This window comes from Crocodylus porosus, unplaced genomic scaffold, assembly GCF_001723895.1.
Source record: "Crocodylus porosus isolate Cpor-Errol unplaced genomic scaffold, CroPor_comp1, whole genome shotgun sequence".
Taxonomy (NCBI): Eukaryota; Metazoa; Chordata; order Crocodylia; family Crocodylidae; genus Crocodylus; species Crocodylus porosus.
Window position 1 is genome coordinate 32,617,053 of NW_017728931.1, and position 19,309 is coordinate 32,636,361.

The following is a 19,309-nucleotide window of genomic DNA, read 5'->3' on the forward strand; positions in this document are numbered from 1 at the left end:
TACTGGAGAACAGTCAATACCTGAATCATATAGATGTCTAATCAAAATAAAGACAATGTTCAGAACTTGTACTTATTAAAAACAATTTTTCCTGAATACTAATGGAAAATGATAAAATATGTGGGGAAGTTTCTAGATGTTGCTATAATGTGATCATCTACTGTTTTCCTAATTAATAAAACATGTGTTGTGCCCAACTTTGCTTCTCTGTAAATACCATTGAAGGATGACAGGGTGCTGGATTCTTCTTTGACAGTAACAAAAAGTCTGACTAGAACTGATGACAGGGATCAGTCCAAGCAAGGGAAGTGGAAAGGATGATCCATAACTAAGGGAAGAAAAATGAGCTGGTAATGCCAGAATTTAAACAAACATAACACAACATTTTTTTTCTAATAGCTTGAAACCCCAGTGAAGGTCTGTCTGAAACTGCAACACAGACCACTATATATATGGAGTTTGATTCCTGGAGCTTAGTTACCATACACAAGCTGAAGATCTGCTCCTGTCTTTTTCATTATAAACCATATCTACAACAAATTAATTAGTTGCAGTTAAGTACTTGCAACAGTTGACAACTTTTAGCACCAAATCTGGAGGCTTTGGGTGCGTCCCCATGAGTGCTCACAAATTAGCAGTGTGGTGAATTCTTGCACGTGTGCCACGTGTGGTTTGTGGCACCACAGACCACATGTGCACGTTTGTGGGGACATCCCCTTTGTAAGCTTCACTGATGTTTATGTCTCTGTTACATAAATCAGAAGCCTGAAAAAGCCTACTACCTGCTCTCTGTGGAAAGCCTAGCAAACCTGTATAGAAAACACTGAGTGGAAGCCACATTTTGCCTGCAGAGCCTAGAAAGCCACCAAATCTGACACGCACAACAAATGTTCAGAGCAAAGTCAGTACTTCAAGCTTTCATTGCAAAGTTCATGCTAGATGAAAAACCAGGCAGCAACAAGAGACAAAGAATCAGATGAAGAAAGGTAAGACACATTAAGAAGTGAGGTACCTTCAAGGTGCTCTCCTTCAACAGTTTCAGAGCGAAGAGAGAACGTTTAACCAACTATGGCCTGTTAAGTTTCATGTTATTCCATCTGATAATAATCAATGAAAGAAAATGAGATTATGGGATAATATTATACAGGCTAAACACTTCTGTTTTGCCTTGAAAACGTCTTTTCCTAGTTTAATTTATGTATATACAAAACACAAGCCTGACAAAACATGAAGAGATTTTCCATGCTTAGTAGGCATTTTTCTCCATATTAAGTCATCAACATGTTCAATCGTGATTCACTGGTCCCCAAAACATTTTGGTATGAAGCAGACAACAACACTGGGGAAACTCAGTGCAATGACGTGTAGAAGTTAAACAATGGAAAAGTGTTCCTAACTCGTGCAGGGGAGAAATAAGAAAAAAAATCTTTAAACAAATGTATGGCATTCCAACAGCCACATCCCTGCAAACACCGTAACTCATTGGTTTGAAAAAGTCATTAGTGCTCTACCCCACATTGCATCCCAAGAATGAAAAGCTATCATGGCACAATATTACAATCTGCCCTTGGACTTAGTAAAGGGTGACTTAAATGGGGAAACCCTGATGACCCAGCTTGCTGAGGACATCTCCCCCTTCCTCATAACACACGCACATCTATATTCTAGCCAAGGTACACAAGGCGGTATTCACTCCCTACAGCAAACTTTTCAGTGACAGCACAGTAGCACCGGCAGCCCAACATGCCCAGCAATTCATGGTTGCACCACTTCCCTGATTTCTCTTTTTTCTATCCTTTCCAGTCCAGAGATTTTATTTTCCCCTTCAGAATAACTTCTATGCATGGCATGATGCCTGTACTCAAAACTGACTACATGTTGCAGCAAGAAACACTCTATTATCTGTGCTGCTGCCCTTCAGTGGAATAGCAAGTTTGCAAGCCTAACCATAAAAGGAATCCATGTGTACCAAGTGTTTAGAAAAGGCAACCCCTTCTTGTCTTTTGAGGCTGCCTTATTAAGACATTGAAGTAATAGTCTGGGCAGAATTCTTGGAATGGTCTAAGTAACAGAGTCCAGAAAAAGCTGTCACATCACTTAGACTGAAGATGAATTTTAAAATGCAAAGGTGAAATACATTTGTTTATACAGCCAGGCATAAATGATCTATATAAAAAAAATACAATAGTGCATACAGTTGTGAGCAATGCCACTGTCTCTCTTGCCCTTTTAAAAACACATAAGATAATAGTCAGCTGCACAATATTGCTCTTTCATAGCAATATTTCATATAGCAATATTTTGAATGGGAAGAAGAAAAGAAACAAGAGTGGATGGGAAAATAGATCATCATAATAAGCTGAGTGTGGTAGAAGCGTAAAAATCACCCACGTGGAAAAGAATGGGCAAAAGGTCAGTGCGCTGTCCAATAGGGCTGTGCGAGGCTTTGGAAAGAGCTTCGGATCTGGAGAAACTTTGGACGCTTTGGGGTCCAAAACAGCACATCCAGGTCGCGGCGCTGCCCCCTTTGGCTTCCGGAAGTGGTTCGGAGCCGCCTCGGTGATCCAGCCATAGGGTATAATGGGGAAACAATAAAATAGCTGTAACTTTGTTGTTCTTTGTCTGATTTAGATGAGATTTTCAGGGATCATAGACTCTGCTGAAAATATGAAGCCTCCCAAGTTTCAAGAAGATCAGTGCAGGGGTTTGGGGGGAACAGCACCCCAAATTCTTGAAAGCAAAACTCAAGTCACGTCTAGGCATTACAACATAGCAGGGTGAAAACTGCAGGGATAGTAGCGCTTATTGAGGCAACAAATCCTGCCAAGTTTCAAGAAGATCAGTGCAGGGGTTTGGGGGGAACTGCCCCTCAAGCTGGGGACAAGCAAAACTTGTGCCATGGGTGCTGTGTCTGTCTTGGGGTGGGTAGGAGAGACACTGCTGCAGGCCTGGCTGCTGAGCTGCTGTGTCCCCAGTTACCAATCAATCAATCATGATTCACTCAGCTCAATACACAGGACCTAGCTACTACATAACAACTAAACAAGCAGCAATTAGCACCTACAAAACCAGGCTAAGGAGAGGAAACAATCAATACAGACAATCAACCGCCCCAAGACAGACACAGTCTTGGCAGGAGTTTTGCCCATCAGCAGCTAGGGGTGCAGGGCCCCAAGACCCCCCCTGCACCAATCTCCTGCACAGCTGGCAGGCGTCACAGCAGGGGCCACCATCCCTGCAGCTGTCATCCTGCTGTGCCTTAACACGCAGAGTCCACTTCAAGAAGGTCAGTGCAGGGGTTTGGGGGAAACTGTACCCCAAATTCTTGAAAGCCACTCATGTCACGGCTGTGTGTTACAACACGGGGGTGAAAACTGCAGGTCCACTTCTAATAATGCAACTCTCCTGAAATAAATTAAAACAGCAAAAGAACCCAGTAGAGTTCAAAATTCACAGCAAGGACAGTGCTACTTAATGGAAAATGTGAGCCTACTTTCCACAGCATCTTGTGCTCTATGTATACTTAGTTAGTCTACAAGGTGTGCATCTACCCTGCTATGAACCTACTGCCAATCTGGGGAAGATACAGATCAGATTTCCACTTTCCTTATTCCCTACCCCCTTATCTTTCCCCCACGGTGCTTCACTTACCTGGAAAAGATAATGCTGCTCCAGTTTAGTTTCTATTGTAGTTCTCTAGCAATATCTGTTTGCAGAATATTGCTTGCAAGCAGTCATCTACAAGTAAATAGTATCCAGGCTGAAAAGCCAAGGGCCTTAAACCTCCCAGAAAGCAAGGAATCCTACTGGAAGGAGTATCTCTGGTGCTGGTCCCATGACTACTTCAGCCCTACAGAAGCCTCTAAGCTACTGCCTTCTGCATGGTGGCCAATGGTCATTCCACTTCCATAACTGACCTACCAACTTAGCCCTGTCCCCTCCCTAAGCAATTCCCATTACAGTGTGCAGGACAGCATGCTGTGAGTACACCTCAGGCTCTAGTCTGTGCCCCACAGGACAAGCACTCCCTCTGTATGACCTTCTCATGTTTCCCAAATTCCATAAAGCAAAACTTCACTGACTGCACTATTTATCTAACTCTACACCCAGCTAGCTACAGGAAAGGGTAGGACTTGCATGGAAAGAGCTAACAATAAAATAACAGTGAAGTCACTACCTGATTGGTTTGGAAGGAGGCTTCCCCCTCTCACCACTCCTAAGCCCTTTGGTACACAGAGAAGTTACACAGATTTACCTAAAAGCAGTTTTTCTATATAAGCCTCAGGTTTATGGACTGACACCTAGGCAGGGACAGACATTACACATAAACTGGTTTAAGTGATCAAAAACTGGTTTAAACCTGTAGCAGAACAGATGTTCAGTGCACATAAACCAGCTTGAAAATGGCTGAAACCAGTTTGAGATAAACCTGGTTGAATGTAGTAGCAGACTTAACTGATTTGGCTCAAACCTGTTTATGCAATGTCTGTCCCAGACACCTTGCTGGTTTAAGTTACATCAAAGCCCCCAGCATCCCAACATGCTCTCTGGGCTGGGCAGGGCTCTCTGCTCCACAGCAGAGCTGGTCCTTCCCCTCTGCTCTATGGCTGGAGCTCTGCACAGACTTGAAGGCCCAGCAGGGGCTGCCAGCTTCCCCATGTCCCCCACTACTTGCTGCTTAAGCAGAGATCCCTTCCTCCTTTCTGCCACAACAGGGACTGTAGCTAGCGTGTAGTATGCTAACTAATGCCAAGAGGTGTCTGTGTGTGTCTCTCTATCCAATTTCAGTGGGACAGGCAGACAGATTGCTTAGGGCTTTTGCAGCTAATCAACAGGTCTGATGGTAAGCTGTTTAAGAAGTTTGAAGTAATGTGGAGAAAGGCTCTTGTTTTGCTAACTGAGTGATACTGACTTATCAGCCCCCAGCTGGTTTGCTCGCCTGTCAGTTTGCTGCAGACAGCATTAGGAAGCAGGGAGGGAGACTGAAAGCTCCGTATCATCAACAGATGCATGCACTGCACACACACCCTTGCTTCAGAGGGGGCTGGCAACACTCATGCCCCTTGAGCAGCCAGCAGGGAAAAGACCGTAGGCAGATCTCCCTAATGAGAGAGTCCTGCAGGGCCTGGCCACATGCCCCTCAGCTCAGCTTCCTGCAGAAGGGAAGGGAGAGCTGCTGTAGCCCCCCTGGCTTCTAGCCTGAGGCACTGCAGGCATGAGCCTGAATTTCTGCAGTCCAGAGAGAATATCTGTCCAGCTTCAAACCAGTTGAGCCTAGTCATGTTAGACTAATCTGCAAAGACTGAATCAATTCAGGCTCAGGCTTTATGAATGTCTGTCCTTAGCCCTAGTGTGCACCTTGAAATGAAGCAGCACCATTACACTGACATAAGTCAGGTTTAAATTAAATGCAGTGTTTATGCAATGATTTGCTCTAGTTTAAATCAAACACCTTTAGTCAAACTGGTTCACTTGGGCTGAAACATACTTCACACATGTAGGAAGAAAAAGGGAACTACCAATATAGGAGTACTACTTACCAAGCCACTACAGCAGCACTGCGTCTGAAAACACCTCTTCAAGACAGCACACTGTCCTGCTCCATCACAAGAAGGACATAGTCTGCCTTAAGGATCATGGTTTGCTAGGGGGATTTCATTTTTGTCCTTTTACTAAATCATGACTCACTAATAACCCCGCAATGAAAGCAAGATGTGCTTCAAGGTAGCAAAATTATTACATGGAATAAAACAATTTTAAAGGACAAAATAAGTAGTCTTGTATAGAAAAAAGGGTTTTTTTTAAAGAAGTAGTAAAAGCTGTTGCTCTATATCTGCCTTGATATGCCATCAGCAGCACACAAAAACTTGCAGGACATTTTTCAGGGTTCTATTATTTCTGTCTAGCTGAAGCCACATTTGATATACAAGTTAGTCTAATTACAGACATACATAAACAACACACATGCTTTTTTATTAGATTTTTTATTATGTCAACAAAAGACTAAACCAACCTGTATTTGTCAAATACCCCATCCATTTGGTTTACACTTCTTGATAAATCAAAAGAAATGCTCTATTGGAAAAAAAAGCAGGACCTAACTCTTCTTGGAACAACAGCACGCAAGAAAAGAAGGCTATTGTTTCTTCTCCTCAGTAGCTGCCACTATTTTATCAGACTGTCTTTGGTCACAGCCTGTCAGCAATCTATAGTGACTGCTTTGTCACATGCCGACATGGCTATGGCACAGTTGTCTGTCCACATTACTTCTAGGCTGGGAAGCTAAGCCAAGCCATTCACTAACTGACTGAAAGCCCTAAAGAGGTACATCTCAAACCGTTCAACAAAAGACCATGACATCACAAGAACCATGGTCTGGAAAGGAGGATTTCTTGTTTTGTTCCCCCAGTAAGGAGACTAAGGTTAGGAACAGATATTCAAAAAGCCCAAAGCAGAATTGATCAAATCTTCACAGGTTTCTCCAACCTGGGTAGATTGGATCGGGGTGAACAGAACACATGTTCAACCCTTGGTTGGGGGTGGGGCATGAAGATGTCTGCACAGGCCAAGACATGCAGGCTGGGGGCACTCTTGCATGCCTCCCAGCCTGCCAGAGACTGCCAAGGGCAGCCGAGCAGCAGGTCACCCCGATCACCTGCTGGATACATGACCCCAACCCTCTGTCAGCAGCAAGGGTTGGGGGGAGCCAGCACAAACTCTCCCCCCAGCCCCGTATCTCCATCCCCACCAGCTGGCTGCCAGTGGCAGAGGGAGGGAGGGGGCAGAAGTGTAGGCCCCTACCATGTGCCCCTTCCCCCAGCTGTTCTGGTGGGAGGACTGGGGTCAAGTGGCAGGAGTTAACCCTTGCTGCCTGGGCCTCCTGGGCAACACGGGTTTTCTCTCCAACCCCACAAGCTGTCGGGGGGAGGGAGGGGAAGAAGGGGAAGCATTGGTCTCTGCCCCAGCCCCACCAACCCCAGCCAACACAGCTGGGGGTGGTTTCCCCTACTTCCTCACTGCCTAGTGCAACATGGCTTCTTTCTTCAGCCCTGCCCCCTACCAGCTGTGAGCAGTGTTGGGGAAGGGGGGAAAGTGGAGGCCTCCCACCACGTGGTCCTCCCTGCAGCTGTCCTGGCTGGGGAGAGAAGCCACACTGGCCAGGCAAGCCAAGCAGTGAGGAAGGGGGAAAGCCCCCACTGTGTGCCCTCCCCCCAACACCCCAGCTGTGCTGGCTGGGGAGGGCAGGGCAGGGGCTTCCACTCCCCACCACTCCATGGCTCAGCTGACAGGCACATTAAAGCCCCAGGGCTGGGAAGCAAAGGCTCTGCTGCCTCCACTCGGTGACATCCTTGGGGATGGGACCGGCCCAGAACTCAGCCAAAGCACATGAGCACAAGATTAAATTACCCTGCCCATCCTGTGAGGGAAGGACACAAATGTTCCTGGGATACCAGAGGACTGCGACCTAACTCAGGTCGGGAGGGGATCTGGTATAGAAGTTCAATAGTTCATCTAACAGTTAAAGTGTATTTTCAATCCTAACAGTAGCACCCTTTTCATATTCCTTTATACCACAGAAATACATTATAGCTGCATATCTCTACAATTTATATACACTAAGATTATTCTCTTCAAAGCTTGCTTGTTTTCACTCTGCTCAGCATTTAGTCTTAAATTCCAAATCATCAAGACATTTCAAAGAACCAAAATATTGTATGAAAGCTGGTAATTGGCACAGATTCTCCTTCAGTTTATTTCATGTCTGCAGCTCTGTAGATCTGATGCATACTGGCAGTGTTTGTTGTCTTCCTTCAAAACTTGAACCAGAGGTTAGAGATGGGTTCAATGAGTATGCATCTATGCCAGCTGGCAGATCCTAGAATTAATTCAGGTAACTGATAAGTAAGAACTAATTCTGACTCGTTGTCCAGATGACACTTACTTAAATTTTGTTTCTCTCATCAAAATTAACAGATACGCCTCTTCCAAACCTTATTGTAAACTATTTGTTGATTAGTTGTTGCATTTTCTTCTTCTTCCCACAAGATTTTTGCAGTAGCCCTTATCATCTCCAAAGAAAATACATTGTTTCATTGAAAATGGTGGGATATCTGGCATTTTTCCAACTGTTTAGATGTTTGATTTGGGCTGTCTGTCCTACTGAAAGCTTAGCTGGTATGACAGATGTGGTACTAAGATTATAAAACGATCTCAGCATACATACTGGATTAATATCTCAAATAACATAAACTATTTTGTTGCTTGTTGTGGGTACTTAGCACAGGAACTGCAGTGGGGTTAGCTTGGTAAAGTTTATATTGTCTAGCTACTTAAGGGAACAAAGCTCTACTTACAAAACACTTCTTGGTCAGGAGGATTAAAATGATATGAGCAAAACACACCGACACTTGAAAAATAAACTACAAGTGCCTTTTACCAGTGTTCACTAGATACCAAAGTGACATACCTTTCAGTCCAACTTTACACGCTGTCTGTACTGAGCTAGACCCTGCATTATGATATTCAGGGACAGATTCACCTGTGTGTTCCAAATACTGAGTGCCGTTCTTGGAATGCGAAGCATCAGCTGTAGCATAATAGTGAATCATACCCTCAATTTTTATGCATGTCTATTTTTATATTTGTATTTATTTATTTGACACTGTAAGTAGTCTTCTAGGAAGTGAATATCTTAGGGAAAGATGAACAAAATCCCTTCAGGTGGTTTGAAGCTCAGAGAATGTGGAGGGCAGGAAATAAAGAAAGCACTCTAGTGACTCAGTTAATAGCATTACAGGAAAAGAAACTGAATTTTGACATGACTCTGCCCAAGGAAACAGTCCTCAACATAGATGCTGTGTTTTCCCAAACTTAAAAAATATTGCTGTTAAATTATCAAACCAGCAAGTGTCAGAAAGTTGTACACTAAGCACTTGTAACCATGTTCTGTTGAGTTTAAGTATGCATACCAAATTCTTCTTTCTCTTACACCATTCTAGACCTAGAGAAACTCTGTGGAGAAAGACCTTTTGCACTGACATATATCTGCATGTATGTTATTGGAAAACCTGTGCATTAAACATGGTCCAAACTAAATAGGAGCGATGTTCCTTCTAATCCTTGTAATTGATACCTAACCATTCCAATGACTGCACAGAGACTGAGTCATTGCTAAGTTGCAGCAGGAAGATGCTTTCTCAGCAAATATTATTTAATAACCCTAGATTTGTAAATGCTGTTTCTCCATCCTGCCCTAGAAACAGTTCATACAAGCTAGTGGATCTGGTCCCCTTTCTGTGGGCTAAGTTCACAAAACAAAGTCAGAGTGAAAAGATATAAAAACTAGCCCAAGAATTCTACCCAGAACTGCTTGGCTCCCATGTTAAGCTTGCCGAATCACTAGACTGTCAACCACACATTACCTGCCTTAGTAAGAGTCCCTCTACACATACAGGTAAAGGCGTGATGGGATCTAATGTGCGATCCACACAATCACATCTCCCACCATGCCACACATGCATGGCAGGAAGCACAATTTTGTGGATCGTACATTAGATCCCATCTTGCCTTATTCCCAGTTCCGAGTTCCCCCTGCACCAGCAAAAAGCAAGCTCCCCTAGCTCCCAGCCATGGGGGCACCCCAAAGGTCCACATGGAAAGCAGACCGCAGTTACTGTAATACCCCAGCCATGGGGAACCCCACACACTCCCATGGCTGGGAGCCCACAGCTGCTGTGACATCTGTGCCCTGCAGGGTCTTCATTCACCCTCACAGCTGGGAGACCACAGCTGCTGCAGTCTCCCAGCCACATGGCTACACAGGGTATCCTGCAGCTGGGAGATCACAGCAGCTGTGGGCTCCCAGCTGTGGAGGTGCTTGGGGCCCCCTGCAACTGGGAGCTCCCAGGCTTGGGGGTGCACTTGGGCTCCCCCAGCCGGGAGCTCTGATCAGCTGACAGGGCTCCCAACCACAGGGGCTTCTGGCCCCACGTTCAATTAATGGTGTGATAGGAAGCAGCTATATAGTTATTATGCATATTTTGCAGAATAACTTTGTAGCTTATTCCTCTTTTTATCACACCATTAATTGATTAAAGTGTAGCCACGTAACCACATAAGGCCTGATTAACTGGTATATCATGCCTTAAGTGTAATGTGTAGATGGTGTGTCACAAAAACCTACATAATCCTCTCCCAGGTATGCTTTACAGGTAAAAGCTATCAAATTATGTTTAGTGCATCATGGTGTTCATATTTAAAGACCATGTTTTGTCAAAAGTGTACAAGTAGCCTACATTGATGGAATTTCATGGGAAAGAAATATAGGCACCAAGACTCATGGCAAAGTTTAAAAACAGCAAGGATACACCCAAAGCAGGGAGCCTTGCAAATAGCAGCATTTGAGCTGGGATAACCCAAGGGCTCGAGTCTAAGCAAGTGCCATGGCCTGAGAAGGCTGTAGCAGTAGCTGGTTCAGAAGAGTGTATGAAAACAGGACTCATGGGAGAAATGTTGGCTACTCTACTGAACAAGTATAAAAAGAGTCCCCATTCCCAGGGACTGAAACAATAACAGAGGTCATATTCCACAGAGGTATTCAATTGGGAAGGAGGTTGTTTTAATACATGGATTTCTTCCTCTTTCTCTGTTTTAGAGAGAGAGAGAATAGTTATCCTGATATTTTTACCTGTAAAATTTTGAAATAGCAAGCAGTCTCCGTCAAGGTATTTCGACTACTCGTGTGGCAAGATCACCCATGCCTGTTTCAGTTTCATGCTCTGGATTGCCACATCTGGGTTTTCTGGTTTTAGGCCAGAAATTGCAATATTACCAATCCCAATCATCCAAAAATCAAAAATCAGCCTCCTTCCCCTAAACACTAAGGCATCTGGTTCCTTTTTATTTGCTTTCTGCATTTTGTATCATTGGTTAATCTATTTGGCTCCAAAAGTAGCAGTGTCTGAACAAACATGTGTTCATATTCATATTGCTGATATTTGTCAGTATTGTGTAGATGAGAACCGGGAAGTGAAAGTAATGTGAGAAGCAAGGATTTTTGTGGGTGGTATCTTTTATTGGACCATCATGGCTACAACATCACTTCAATACTACCAAAACATAGAACTGAAAGTAACATATCTAGCTTAGTCTGTGAAATGAAGTGAAATACAATAAGGATAAAATAGATTAAAAAAGCAGGAAAATAAAGCTTTCCATTTTATTTACCATGGTAAACTTGGGTCCAAAATTATTTGACTTGATACATTTCTAATGAGTTTGGTACTTTCTTTCTAGTCCCTTAGAACAGTGGTTTTCAACCTTTTTTCATTTGCAGACCCCTGAAAATTTTCATATGGAGGTGCGGACCTCTTTGGAAATTTCAAATGGAGATGCTGCCCCCTTTGAATTTTAAGTGTGGGTATTCACACGCATTTGATTGCTCATCTTTTACAAACCCCTTAGGTACAGTCTGCAGATCCCCAGGGGTTCATGGACCACAGGTTGAAAACCACTGTTTTAGAAGATCTCTAGCCTCTTCAAGAAAGCAGCATCATCCACTAGGTAAAGTCCACATGGTCTTGTGACAATGATCCTTTCAGTGCTTTGCTCTGTAAAGATGAATAAATCACTTCACTCTCCTGTGGCTCAGTTTTCTTGTTTGTAAAACAGAAAAAGTGTCACCTCTCCAGTCCTGTAAAATGCTCTAAAATTCACAGATAAGAAGCTCTATCTATGTTGAATAAGTGCTAAGTTACTAAGTTTTGTAGTAGACCAGCCTGATTGAAAGTGGCTGCTTAAAAGAGTTCGAGGAGACAAATCCTCTAACTGATACTAGCCAGAAAGTAGAGAAGTGTGGCAAATTAGAGACTAACTGGTTCAGAGAGGCTCAGGGGTTAGAGAGGGTCCAGAGGCAGCTGGAAAAAATGATAAAGGCCTTGGAAAGCAAGTCACACAAGGAGATGCTGAAGGATATAGGCATGTTCAGGTTGTGGAAAATGTGCTTAAGAGGGGATGTGATAGCAGTATTCAAATAACTGAAGGGCTGCCATAAAGAAGAGAGAAACATCCCATCTTGCTGCAGACAGTAGGACGTGGACCAATGGCTTGAAGTTGCAGCAAAGTAGATTTAGATTGGATTTCAGGAAAAACTTCTTCACCATTAGAACAGTAAGGCAGTGGAATAGACTGCCTAGGGAAACTGTGGACTCTCCATAATCGGAAGCATCCAAGAAGAGGCTGGAAAAGCATCGGCCGGGGATGATCTAGGTATGTCTATGTTCTACTCTGGGTATTTCCCATTCTTCTGGACAGAATGACTGAGGTGGGCCAGTACTCCTGCTGGGATGAAAACCCAGACATTCCTGGCTAAAGGGTCTTGCCCGCCTGCTCAGGGTCACACCAGTCTCCATATTTGGGGTCAGGAAGGAATTGTACTCAGTGGATTAGATTGGTACAGACTATGTGGGGGGTGGGGGTTGCCTTCCTCTATAGCATGGGACATAGACCTCTTTCCTTGGATCTCTTGAGCATATTTTAACAACCTTTGCAGCAGTAACATTTTGGCTGCTATGGCACCCTGCTTTACTTGTGGCAGATTACAGTGTTATGCCTTATGGCTGTGCCAGAGCTGACTGTAGTTTTACTAATAGGTTAGACAATGGATTTGTACAGAGTGGGTTAGATAGGGATGATCCTGCCATAGTTATAGAGTTGAACTAAATGACCCCTGGAGGTCCCTTCCAATCCTACTTTTCTATTATTTCTATGTAACCTACTTTGTCATATACAATGGGTTGACGCTGAAATCAAAGGAGTTACCCTATTGTCAATGGCCTCAATACTTCCTACAACAAAAATAATTTAGCTGCAAGTCAGGACATGGGTACTTTGACAGAAACCTTGTCCTGGAACTCGCCACACCCTGTATGACTCTAGTGTGAGTTTTTATATTGTTATTTCCACCAGCATCAAAATCATGAAATATTTTTGAAAGAGAATGTCTCACTTTCTGACAGGAGGCACATAATACCCAAAGCAGTACTCTGCATTTTGAAGGTGACTTGGTTTCAAGGGGGCTTTTCAAAAGTGTTAATTGGGTAAGCTCCTCAGTTGTCCTAAATCTATGTATATGCAGTGACAACGAAGAGATTCCAGTTTAATCAGGTAAAGATTTATCCCTCCCCCGCCCCAATTTTTTTGTTTGTTTGTTTGTTAGTATATAATTTGTAGCTTTATTGGGCCACTGCACTTTAGATATGTGTGTGGAGGGTTTTCCTGCCACATATTTCTGTAGCCCATTTTTGTACCAACACCTGTTGTGGCACAACATGCGCCCTGTGACTGGAAAGGTGGAGAGTTCATCCGAGGCTGCCACTGCCACTGTCACACAAATCTTCCACCTTGGATAGCTCGGTTAGGGCTCCAAACAAAACCCAAAGAAATCAACAGAAAGATTCTCACTAACTTTAACAGGTTATGGATTAGGACCTCAGACCTTATCTTACCATCAGCCTGTGCACAGACTTCCCATGGACATTTAAATGCAGGATACAGCTTCCATTCTGTTGCATATGGTGTCACTGGCTAGCATGCACCTGTTGGCTCTGATTATCTGTGGCAATCACAGACTTCTACAATGGCAGCAGAATGAAACAATAAAGTCAGAAGTGATTGCAAAAGAGAAGTACTTGGTTTTAGTGTATTTTAAGTTCACTTCACACTGATGCAAAGGACTGCACAATATACAGGCCAATGGAAAATCACTCTCCTAGTTTTTGAAGAGGAAAGCCAGCTTCCTCATATCACTCCTAAGTATATTCATCCTGTCAGGGCTACATGCAGCAGCTAAGTCACTGCAGGCATGGCCATCTCCTTGCCCTGTCATGAGACATGGTTGCCTCTGTCCCCTTCAACCCTGAAAAGCAGCTGGACTGAATTTGCTCCATATGGAATTCTGCAAATTAACCACATGCTCAGGGAACACACACATATGGCTTTTTCATGTTGTTAAAAGGATAGCACAGAGTTACTTAAATAGGATGAACAATATGGGCTGAAGTGGAGTATAGATACCTTTACCTCTGGGTCACTGGTTCATAGCAATAAACTGCAGTATAGCACTGTACAATATAACAACTGTACGGCTGACAAGTATGAAATCGCTTGGTTTCAGTCCAGTTTGCAGTATCCTTCTGTACAGGTGTCTCTATCACAAGTGTATACTTACCCTCAGCTGACGCTTATAATAGATAAACTAAATGTTCATAGGGACAGAGGAACTGCCAGCTTTAATGGTTCATCTATTCCTCTGTCCTGTCTTTGACAGTTGCCAACACAGGAGACTTCAGAGGAAGGTACAAGAAACTCTACAGGATGCATTCAGTGGGCCCCACAATCTCAAACCTAGAGACAGTTTCTTTAGAACAGGGCTCAGGTCCATTGACAGAACACTGCTAAAATTACCCAGCAGAGTCAATTTCCTACCATAAAAGTAGTCATTTAGTCCCTGATGCCATCACAATGCTAACTTCACTTAAAGAATAAAATGAAGATTTTTTTTCAAGATAAGGCAATAATAAATAAATAAAAACACCGTTATATTTACATATGCAAGGACTTTTGTGGTATGATTCTAAAGTAGAAGAGAGTCACAAGACTTTAAAAAATCATTCCCAGGAAGGGACTAATATGAATACTTAAACACTTATTCACTAATGATCGTGCCAACACTGTAGCCCTCAGTCAGGATTTTAATGGGACTAAGTAACAGAGTTGGCAGCTCTTAACACAATTTGATCTTGATTCTCACAACATTAGGGCCTTCTCTAGAAACCCTAGTTGCACAATGTCATGAGACTCTCAGCTTCAGGCCGAATCTCAGTTTTTAGGCTTTGTGGTTGCAGAAAAGAGTTTGACAATGTAACCTCTAAAGCCTAAAAAATGGAAAGCGAACAAGAACCCAAAACATATTATTGTTAAGATCTTAAGATTTTGAGAGCAGCCTTATAATTTTTAAGGGGCTTGACTCATGATTTTCAATGTGAGGTTGGCAATACCAGAGAGAATACTGAAAAATTTTGCTTACTGCAGCTTACTGCTATAAGTGCTCATTTGTGTGGGAAAAGATATGGAGTGATTCTGCAGTAATTTGGCAGTAAAATTACTGAAGCTCCTGAAAGGGATACGGTACATGGAAATGAGCCTCATTACTCCAAGACATGCTTTCATGGATCTTATTTACCTCATTCAAAGAGACTACCACAGTAATACCAACAAAAATTCCTACAAGGGGGCAAATAAATCATTCAAGGGCAAAAGCATTCCTTTGAAGAAGGAGGCATCATAGAGCGAGGTGACTGTCATTCCACTGATGCAACAACCTTTATTCATGACAAGTAAATACCTATTCCCCTTAGATGGCAGACCTATCCTCCACTAATGTTCCAGTTAGGGTGTATAGTCCCTGTAATGGATGTAGATTCCCTGACAAGTGGTCACTGGGCTTGTCCCCATGACGTTAGCATTCATTATGCATGAACACAGAGACTACAGTGAACCATCTTTCTTAAAAAGGTTGGGTTTCCTCATAGCAGCTACCTGCCAGCTCCTGATTTCTGATGCCCCAGCCCAGGTTCCAGCTGATCTCTGCATTGACATAGTCAAGCTGCATCCATGATGTCCAGGCAACTCCATATTGACAACCCCAGTATGGGTGGGAGTTTTCCTAATAACATTTAGAATGTCCTCTTATGGAAATTTACATTCTAGTTTTCCTTAGTAGAGGGAGTGCCTCTCAGACTACACTACCCAGGATCCTTTACAAGAATACATGGTTGGAGAGTAGATTATTAGCAGCAATGTCCATCTTTCCTTTCAAATAAAAAGAAGATAAATACCACATGTGCTCATTATACTGGTAAAATGGTTGCACATGGAATAAATGGATGCTCACCAGAACTGGGAACTGCTTCACCATGTGAGAAATCTGAATATTCTGAGGCTTCAGATAACAGCAGGCCTCTTCCAATCAGCAAGTGTGACTGGTACTTAAATCAACATCAGCAACTGCAACAAACACACCGTTTTACTCTAATTTCTTTCTAAATTAACTATGGGGTGAGAAGTACCAGCTGCATAGTCTGGAGACAAAAGGTCCTCTACTTAGTCAAACAGTCCAGCATTGGCATCAGCTATGCAAGATTCTTTTACACCATTCAACTAAAATTAAGTAAGGCAGGCCTAAAGGGGATATGGGGTGAGCAGGTAGTCATTCTCCACGGTTCCATTCAATCCTTGGCCTCCTTGTTGAGACTGATAAAAAGGCTGGCAATTGCAGTGCCGACTTACAATTTCATTCCTGGTTGGCCACACTGCGTTTAATTATCTGCACATGGCTTTGCAACTTTTCAGAACTGTTTTCTACACCGATGTCAGACAGATATACTATTCTGAAGTACAGCATTTTACTATTAGAACAACAATAAATAAAGGCATCTAGCAGGTCTAATCTCTTTGGGTTCTTCTCCTAGATACTCGCAGTTTGAAAAAAAATACATAGGCAAGACTTTATTTAAAAATAAGATAAAAATAGATATACAAAATAAAGACCCTATATTACATCCCCTGATTTTATTTCATTTTGAAACGAAGTACATTTCCCCCTGCATGGTCTGAAACCCAAATACTGCAGCATTTTTTCCAGTACATGAGAAACTCAGTATGAAAATGACTAGAAACAAGAGTAAAATTGACCTTGATGTTTTCAGTATACAAGCCAAAATAAATGGTGGGGGGAAGAAAGACAGCTTAGTGAGGAGTAAATTATATTTTTTCGTTACTGCAGTTCTTATCAATTGAAATCATCTGAATAATGAAGAAGGATTTTTCTTTTTGTAATATAATGGGTCAGATGCCCTCCTTGAATGTAGATCAGAAGAAACTCTCAAATCAATATAATTTCACTGGTCTAAAACAGCAGAGAGGTATAGCAATCTCAGTCCCAATACATTAAAGCTGTTCCTTTAATACAATCTTGTCACCATGCCCAAGCTAACAATATTAACTTTTAGGATCAAACTTCTGTTCTTATTTGCATGGATTTTAATTTGGTGTGGCACTTGTAATTTACACAAAGGGGATGCAAACCAATTATAAACATAATTTGCAAGGAAGTGTAAGTATTTTGGCCCATAATTTGCTGATCTGCCATAATGAGTAGTCCAAGGGGTTTGCTTCCATGTACATTTGAAACCGCCCAGTTTTGGCTCTATTCTGAAACACTGGCACACTTATTCCAACATGACAGCAAACAGACATATGACATCTGAAAATTAACCACTTGCCCCATTCCTATCAAAACTATGAATAATTGCACCTTGCCCTACTACACTTTCAGTGCTTACAGTAAGACACAAAAGTTAAAGCCCAGCCTTTTCCAAAAAAACTAAGGGAGTAAGGTACTCAGCTTCCACTCACTTTTACCCTCCCTCATAGAAACAGGATCTATTGCCATTTTTTCCCCAAACTTGCCATTTGCGAGGTCTGTTCAGTAAACAGTGTCCCACTCTTAGATATTTAGGCATAAGAATCTTCAAGCCACTGCTAATAATTTTTTTAAAAGATCAACCCCCCATCACCTTTTTGCAGTGCAACACCTCACCTCTCTGCTTCAAGGCGCATTTCCTCACGCTTTTGCCTCCTGAGCTCCCTGCGGCGTTCAAAGTCATCCATGGTGCCTGCTCAAACTCTCGAAGCTCCGAAAAGCTCCAAATCTAAAAGGAGGAGAGTGGACAAATTACACAGAATACAATGGATGCATTTACCCAACTGAGCTAAATCAGTTTTGTTTTGCTTTTTAAACTCCACTGCAACTATTTTCTTTTTCTATCAAGAAATGTAACTTCCACAGTATTGCTGAGATAAACAAGATTAATGAAATGCCTAGTAGGATAAACACAGCCCATTCCTGAGTTTAGTTTCCTACTTAAAATTAAATCAACATACATTAAACTAAGTACTGTATATATCTGCTAGCCGCAGTCTAGTTGTTCGTAACGTCACAGGTCTTTTCCTGCAAACAATAGCAAGAATTCAGCAAGATTGTAACTCTGTTTTTTTACTTTAAATTTTACTGGAAACAGTAAAATGCTACACAACAGATTTCTTGTTTTCCCTAGCTGCACAGATAAAAAGACGTTCTGGAAAGGTTAACCCTAAAAAAAGAAAAAGAGAGCAAGAAAGAAGCCAGAGCTTTTAAATACCACCCAGAAGGATCCAAGTTATGTATAAATCCTACTTAAGGAACCAAACATAGTGATATTTTCTGTAGTTTAATCCATGTATTTTAACCATGCCATACCTTCTTTTTTGATGATTTAGTCCATGAAATATTTCCCCTTTATACTTCTTCATATACAAAGCCTTTTCAGCCTTGGTTTATATCCCATCAAGCCGAGTATTACAGAATTCCCCTGCAGCCCCCAAACCAAAAATGACTACCAGAAAAGGGAAAGCTGTTCTCTTTTTGTCCCTGGTTTGTTTACAGAGCTGTCAGTGGTTAGTTAAACTCTGCCTGGAATCTGGCATTTAAGGCCTGCTCTAAGATTGCTTCCTGTGTAGAGCTGGAGGCCTCAACTTCCTCTGGAAATCTAGCCTAGACGCTGTACTCAGAGGGTTTTTTTTCCCCTAAAAACATTTTCCAGCCTTTTAGTATGAGACCAGCCCTTTGCACTGCAAAAAAAACTTCAGATGCAGTCCAGAATTGAAGCATGTCTCTTAAATACTTGCAATTTAAAGGAGACAAGGCAAGCTGCATTCATGGGTTATTTAATGTTTTTTTAAATAATCTGTCTGTTTTAAGATTTTAATTTCTGACCATCAGGACAGTGTCTGAGCACGTTCCACTTAAAATCAATAGCAGTAATGAACTTCTTAGCAGCTTCTGACCCAACCATTTGCTTTGTTTCAGGGTTGAGGTTGTTCTCTGTTTGCTTCAGGGGGGTTACAATGAAATGTGCCTGTGATGAGTTTGATAGTACTTGTAAACATTTCATATCTTTTAAATAAAATTGATAAGAAAGCAAAACACACAGCAATATTACCAGAAAATTATAACATGACATTTTTCACATTCGTATTTATCAGTAGAGAGAAGTAATTAGCCATATTGGACCTAGTGCTGGCCACGGGTGATGACCTGGTGAGGGGGCTGCGGGTGCTTAACCACCTGGGCGACAGCGATCATCACCTGCTGGAATTCACCATCCAGCGCAAGGTGGCAAAGGCATGCAGTAAGGCAGCAGCCCTAGAT

At 42.4% G+C, this 19,309-nt stretch overlaps 1 protein-coding gene across 6 annotated transcripts in view; it reads right to left on the reverse strand.

Annotated features, from left to right (window-relative positions):
• Window positions 1–19,309, reverse strand: part of CALD1 (caldesmon 1) — a 275,628-nt gene that overhangs the window by 111,632 nt on the left and 144,687 nt on the right. For 5 of the 6 annotated variants that reach the window (XM_019544510.1, XM_019544511.1, XM_019544513.1 and 2 more), the window contains one exon: window positions 17,660–17,771. In XM_019544510.1, the coding sequence (XP_019400055.1) occupies window positions 17,660–17,730 (71 nt within the window). In that variant the 5' untranslated portion in view covers window positions 17,731–17,771. Of the gene's footprint in view, window positions 1–17,659; window positions 17,774–18,363; window positions 18,643–19,309 lie in introns of those variants that run through there. The other variant, XM_019544512.1, reaches the window with a different exon arrangement.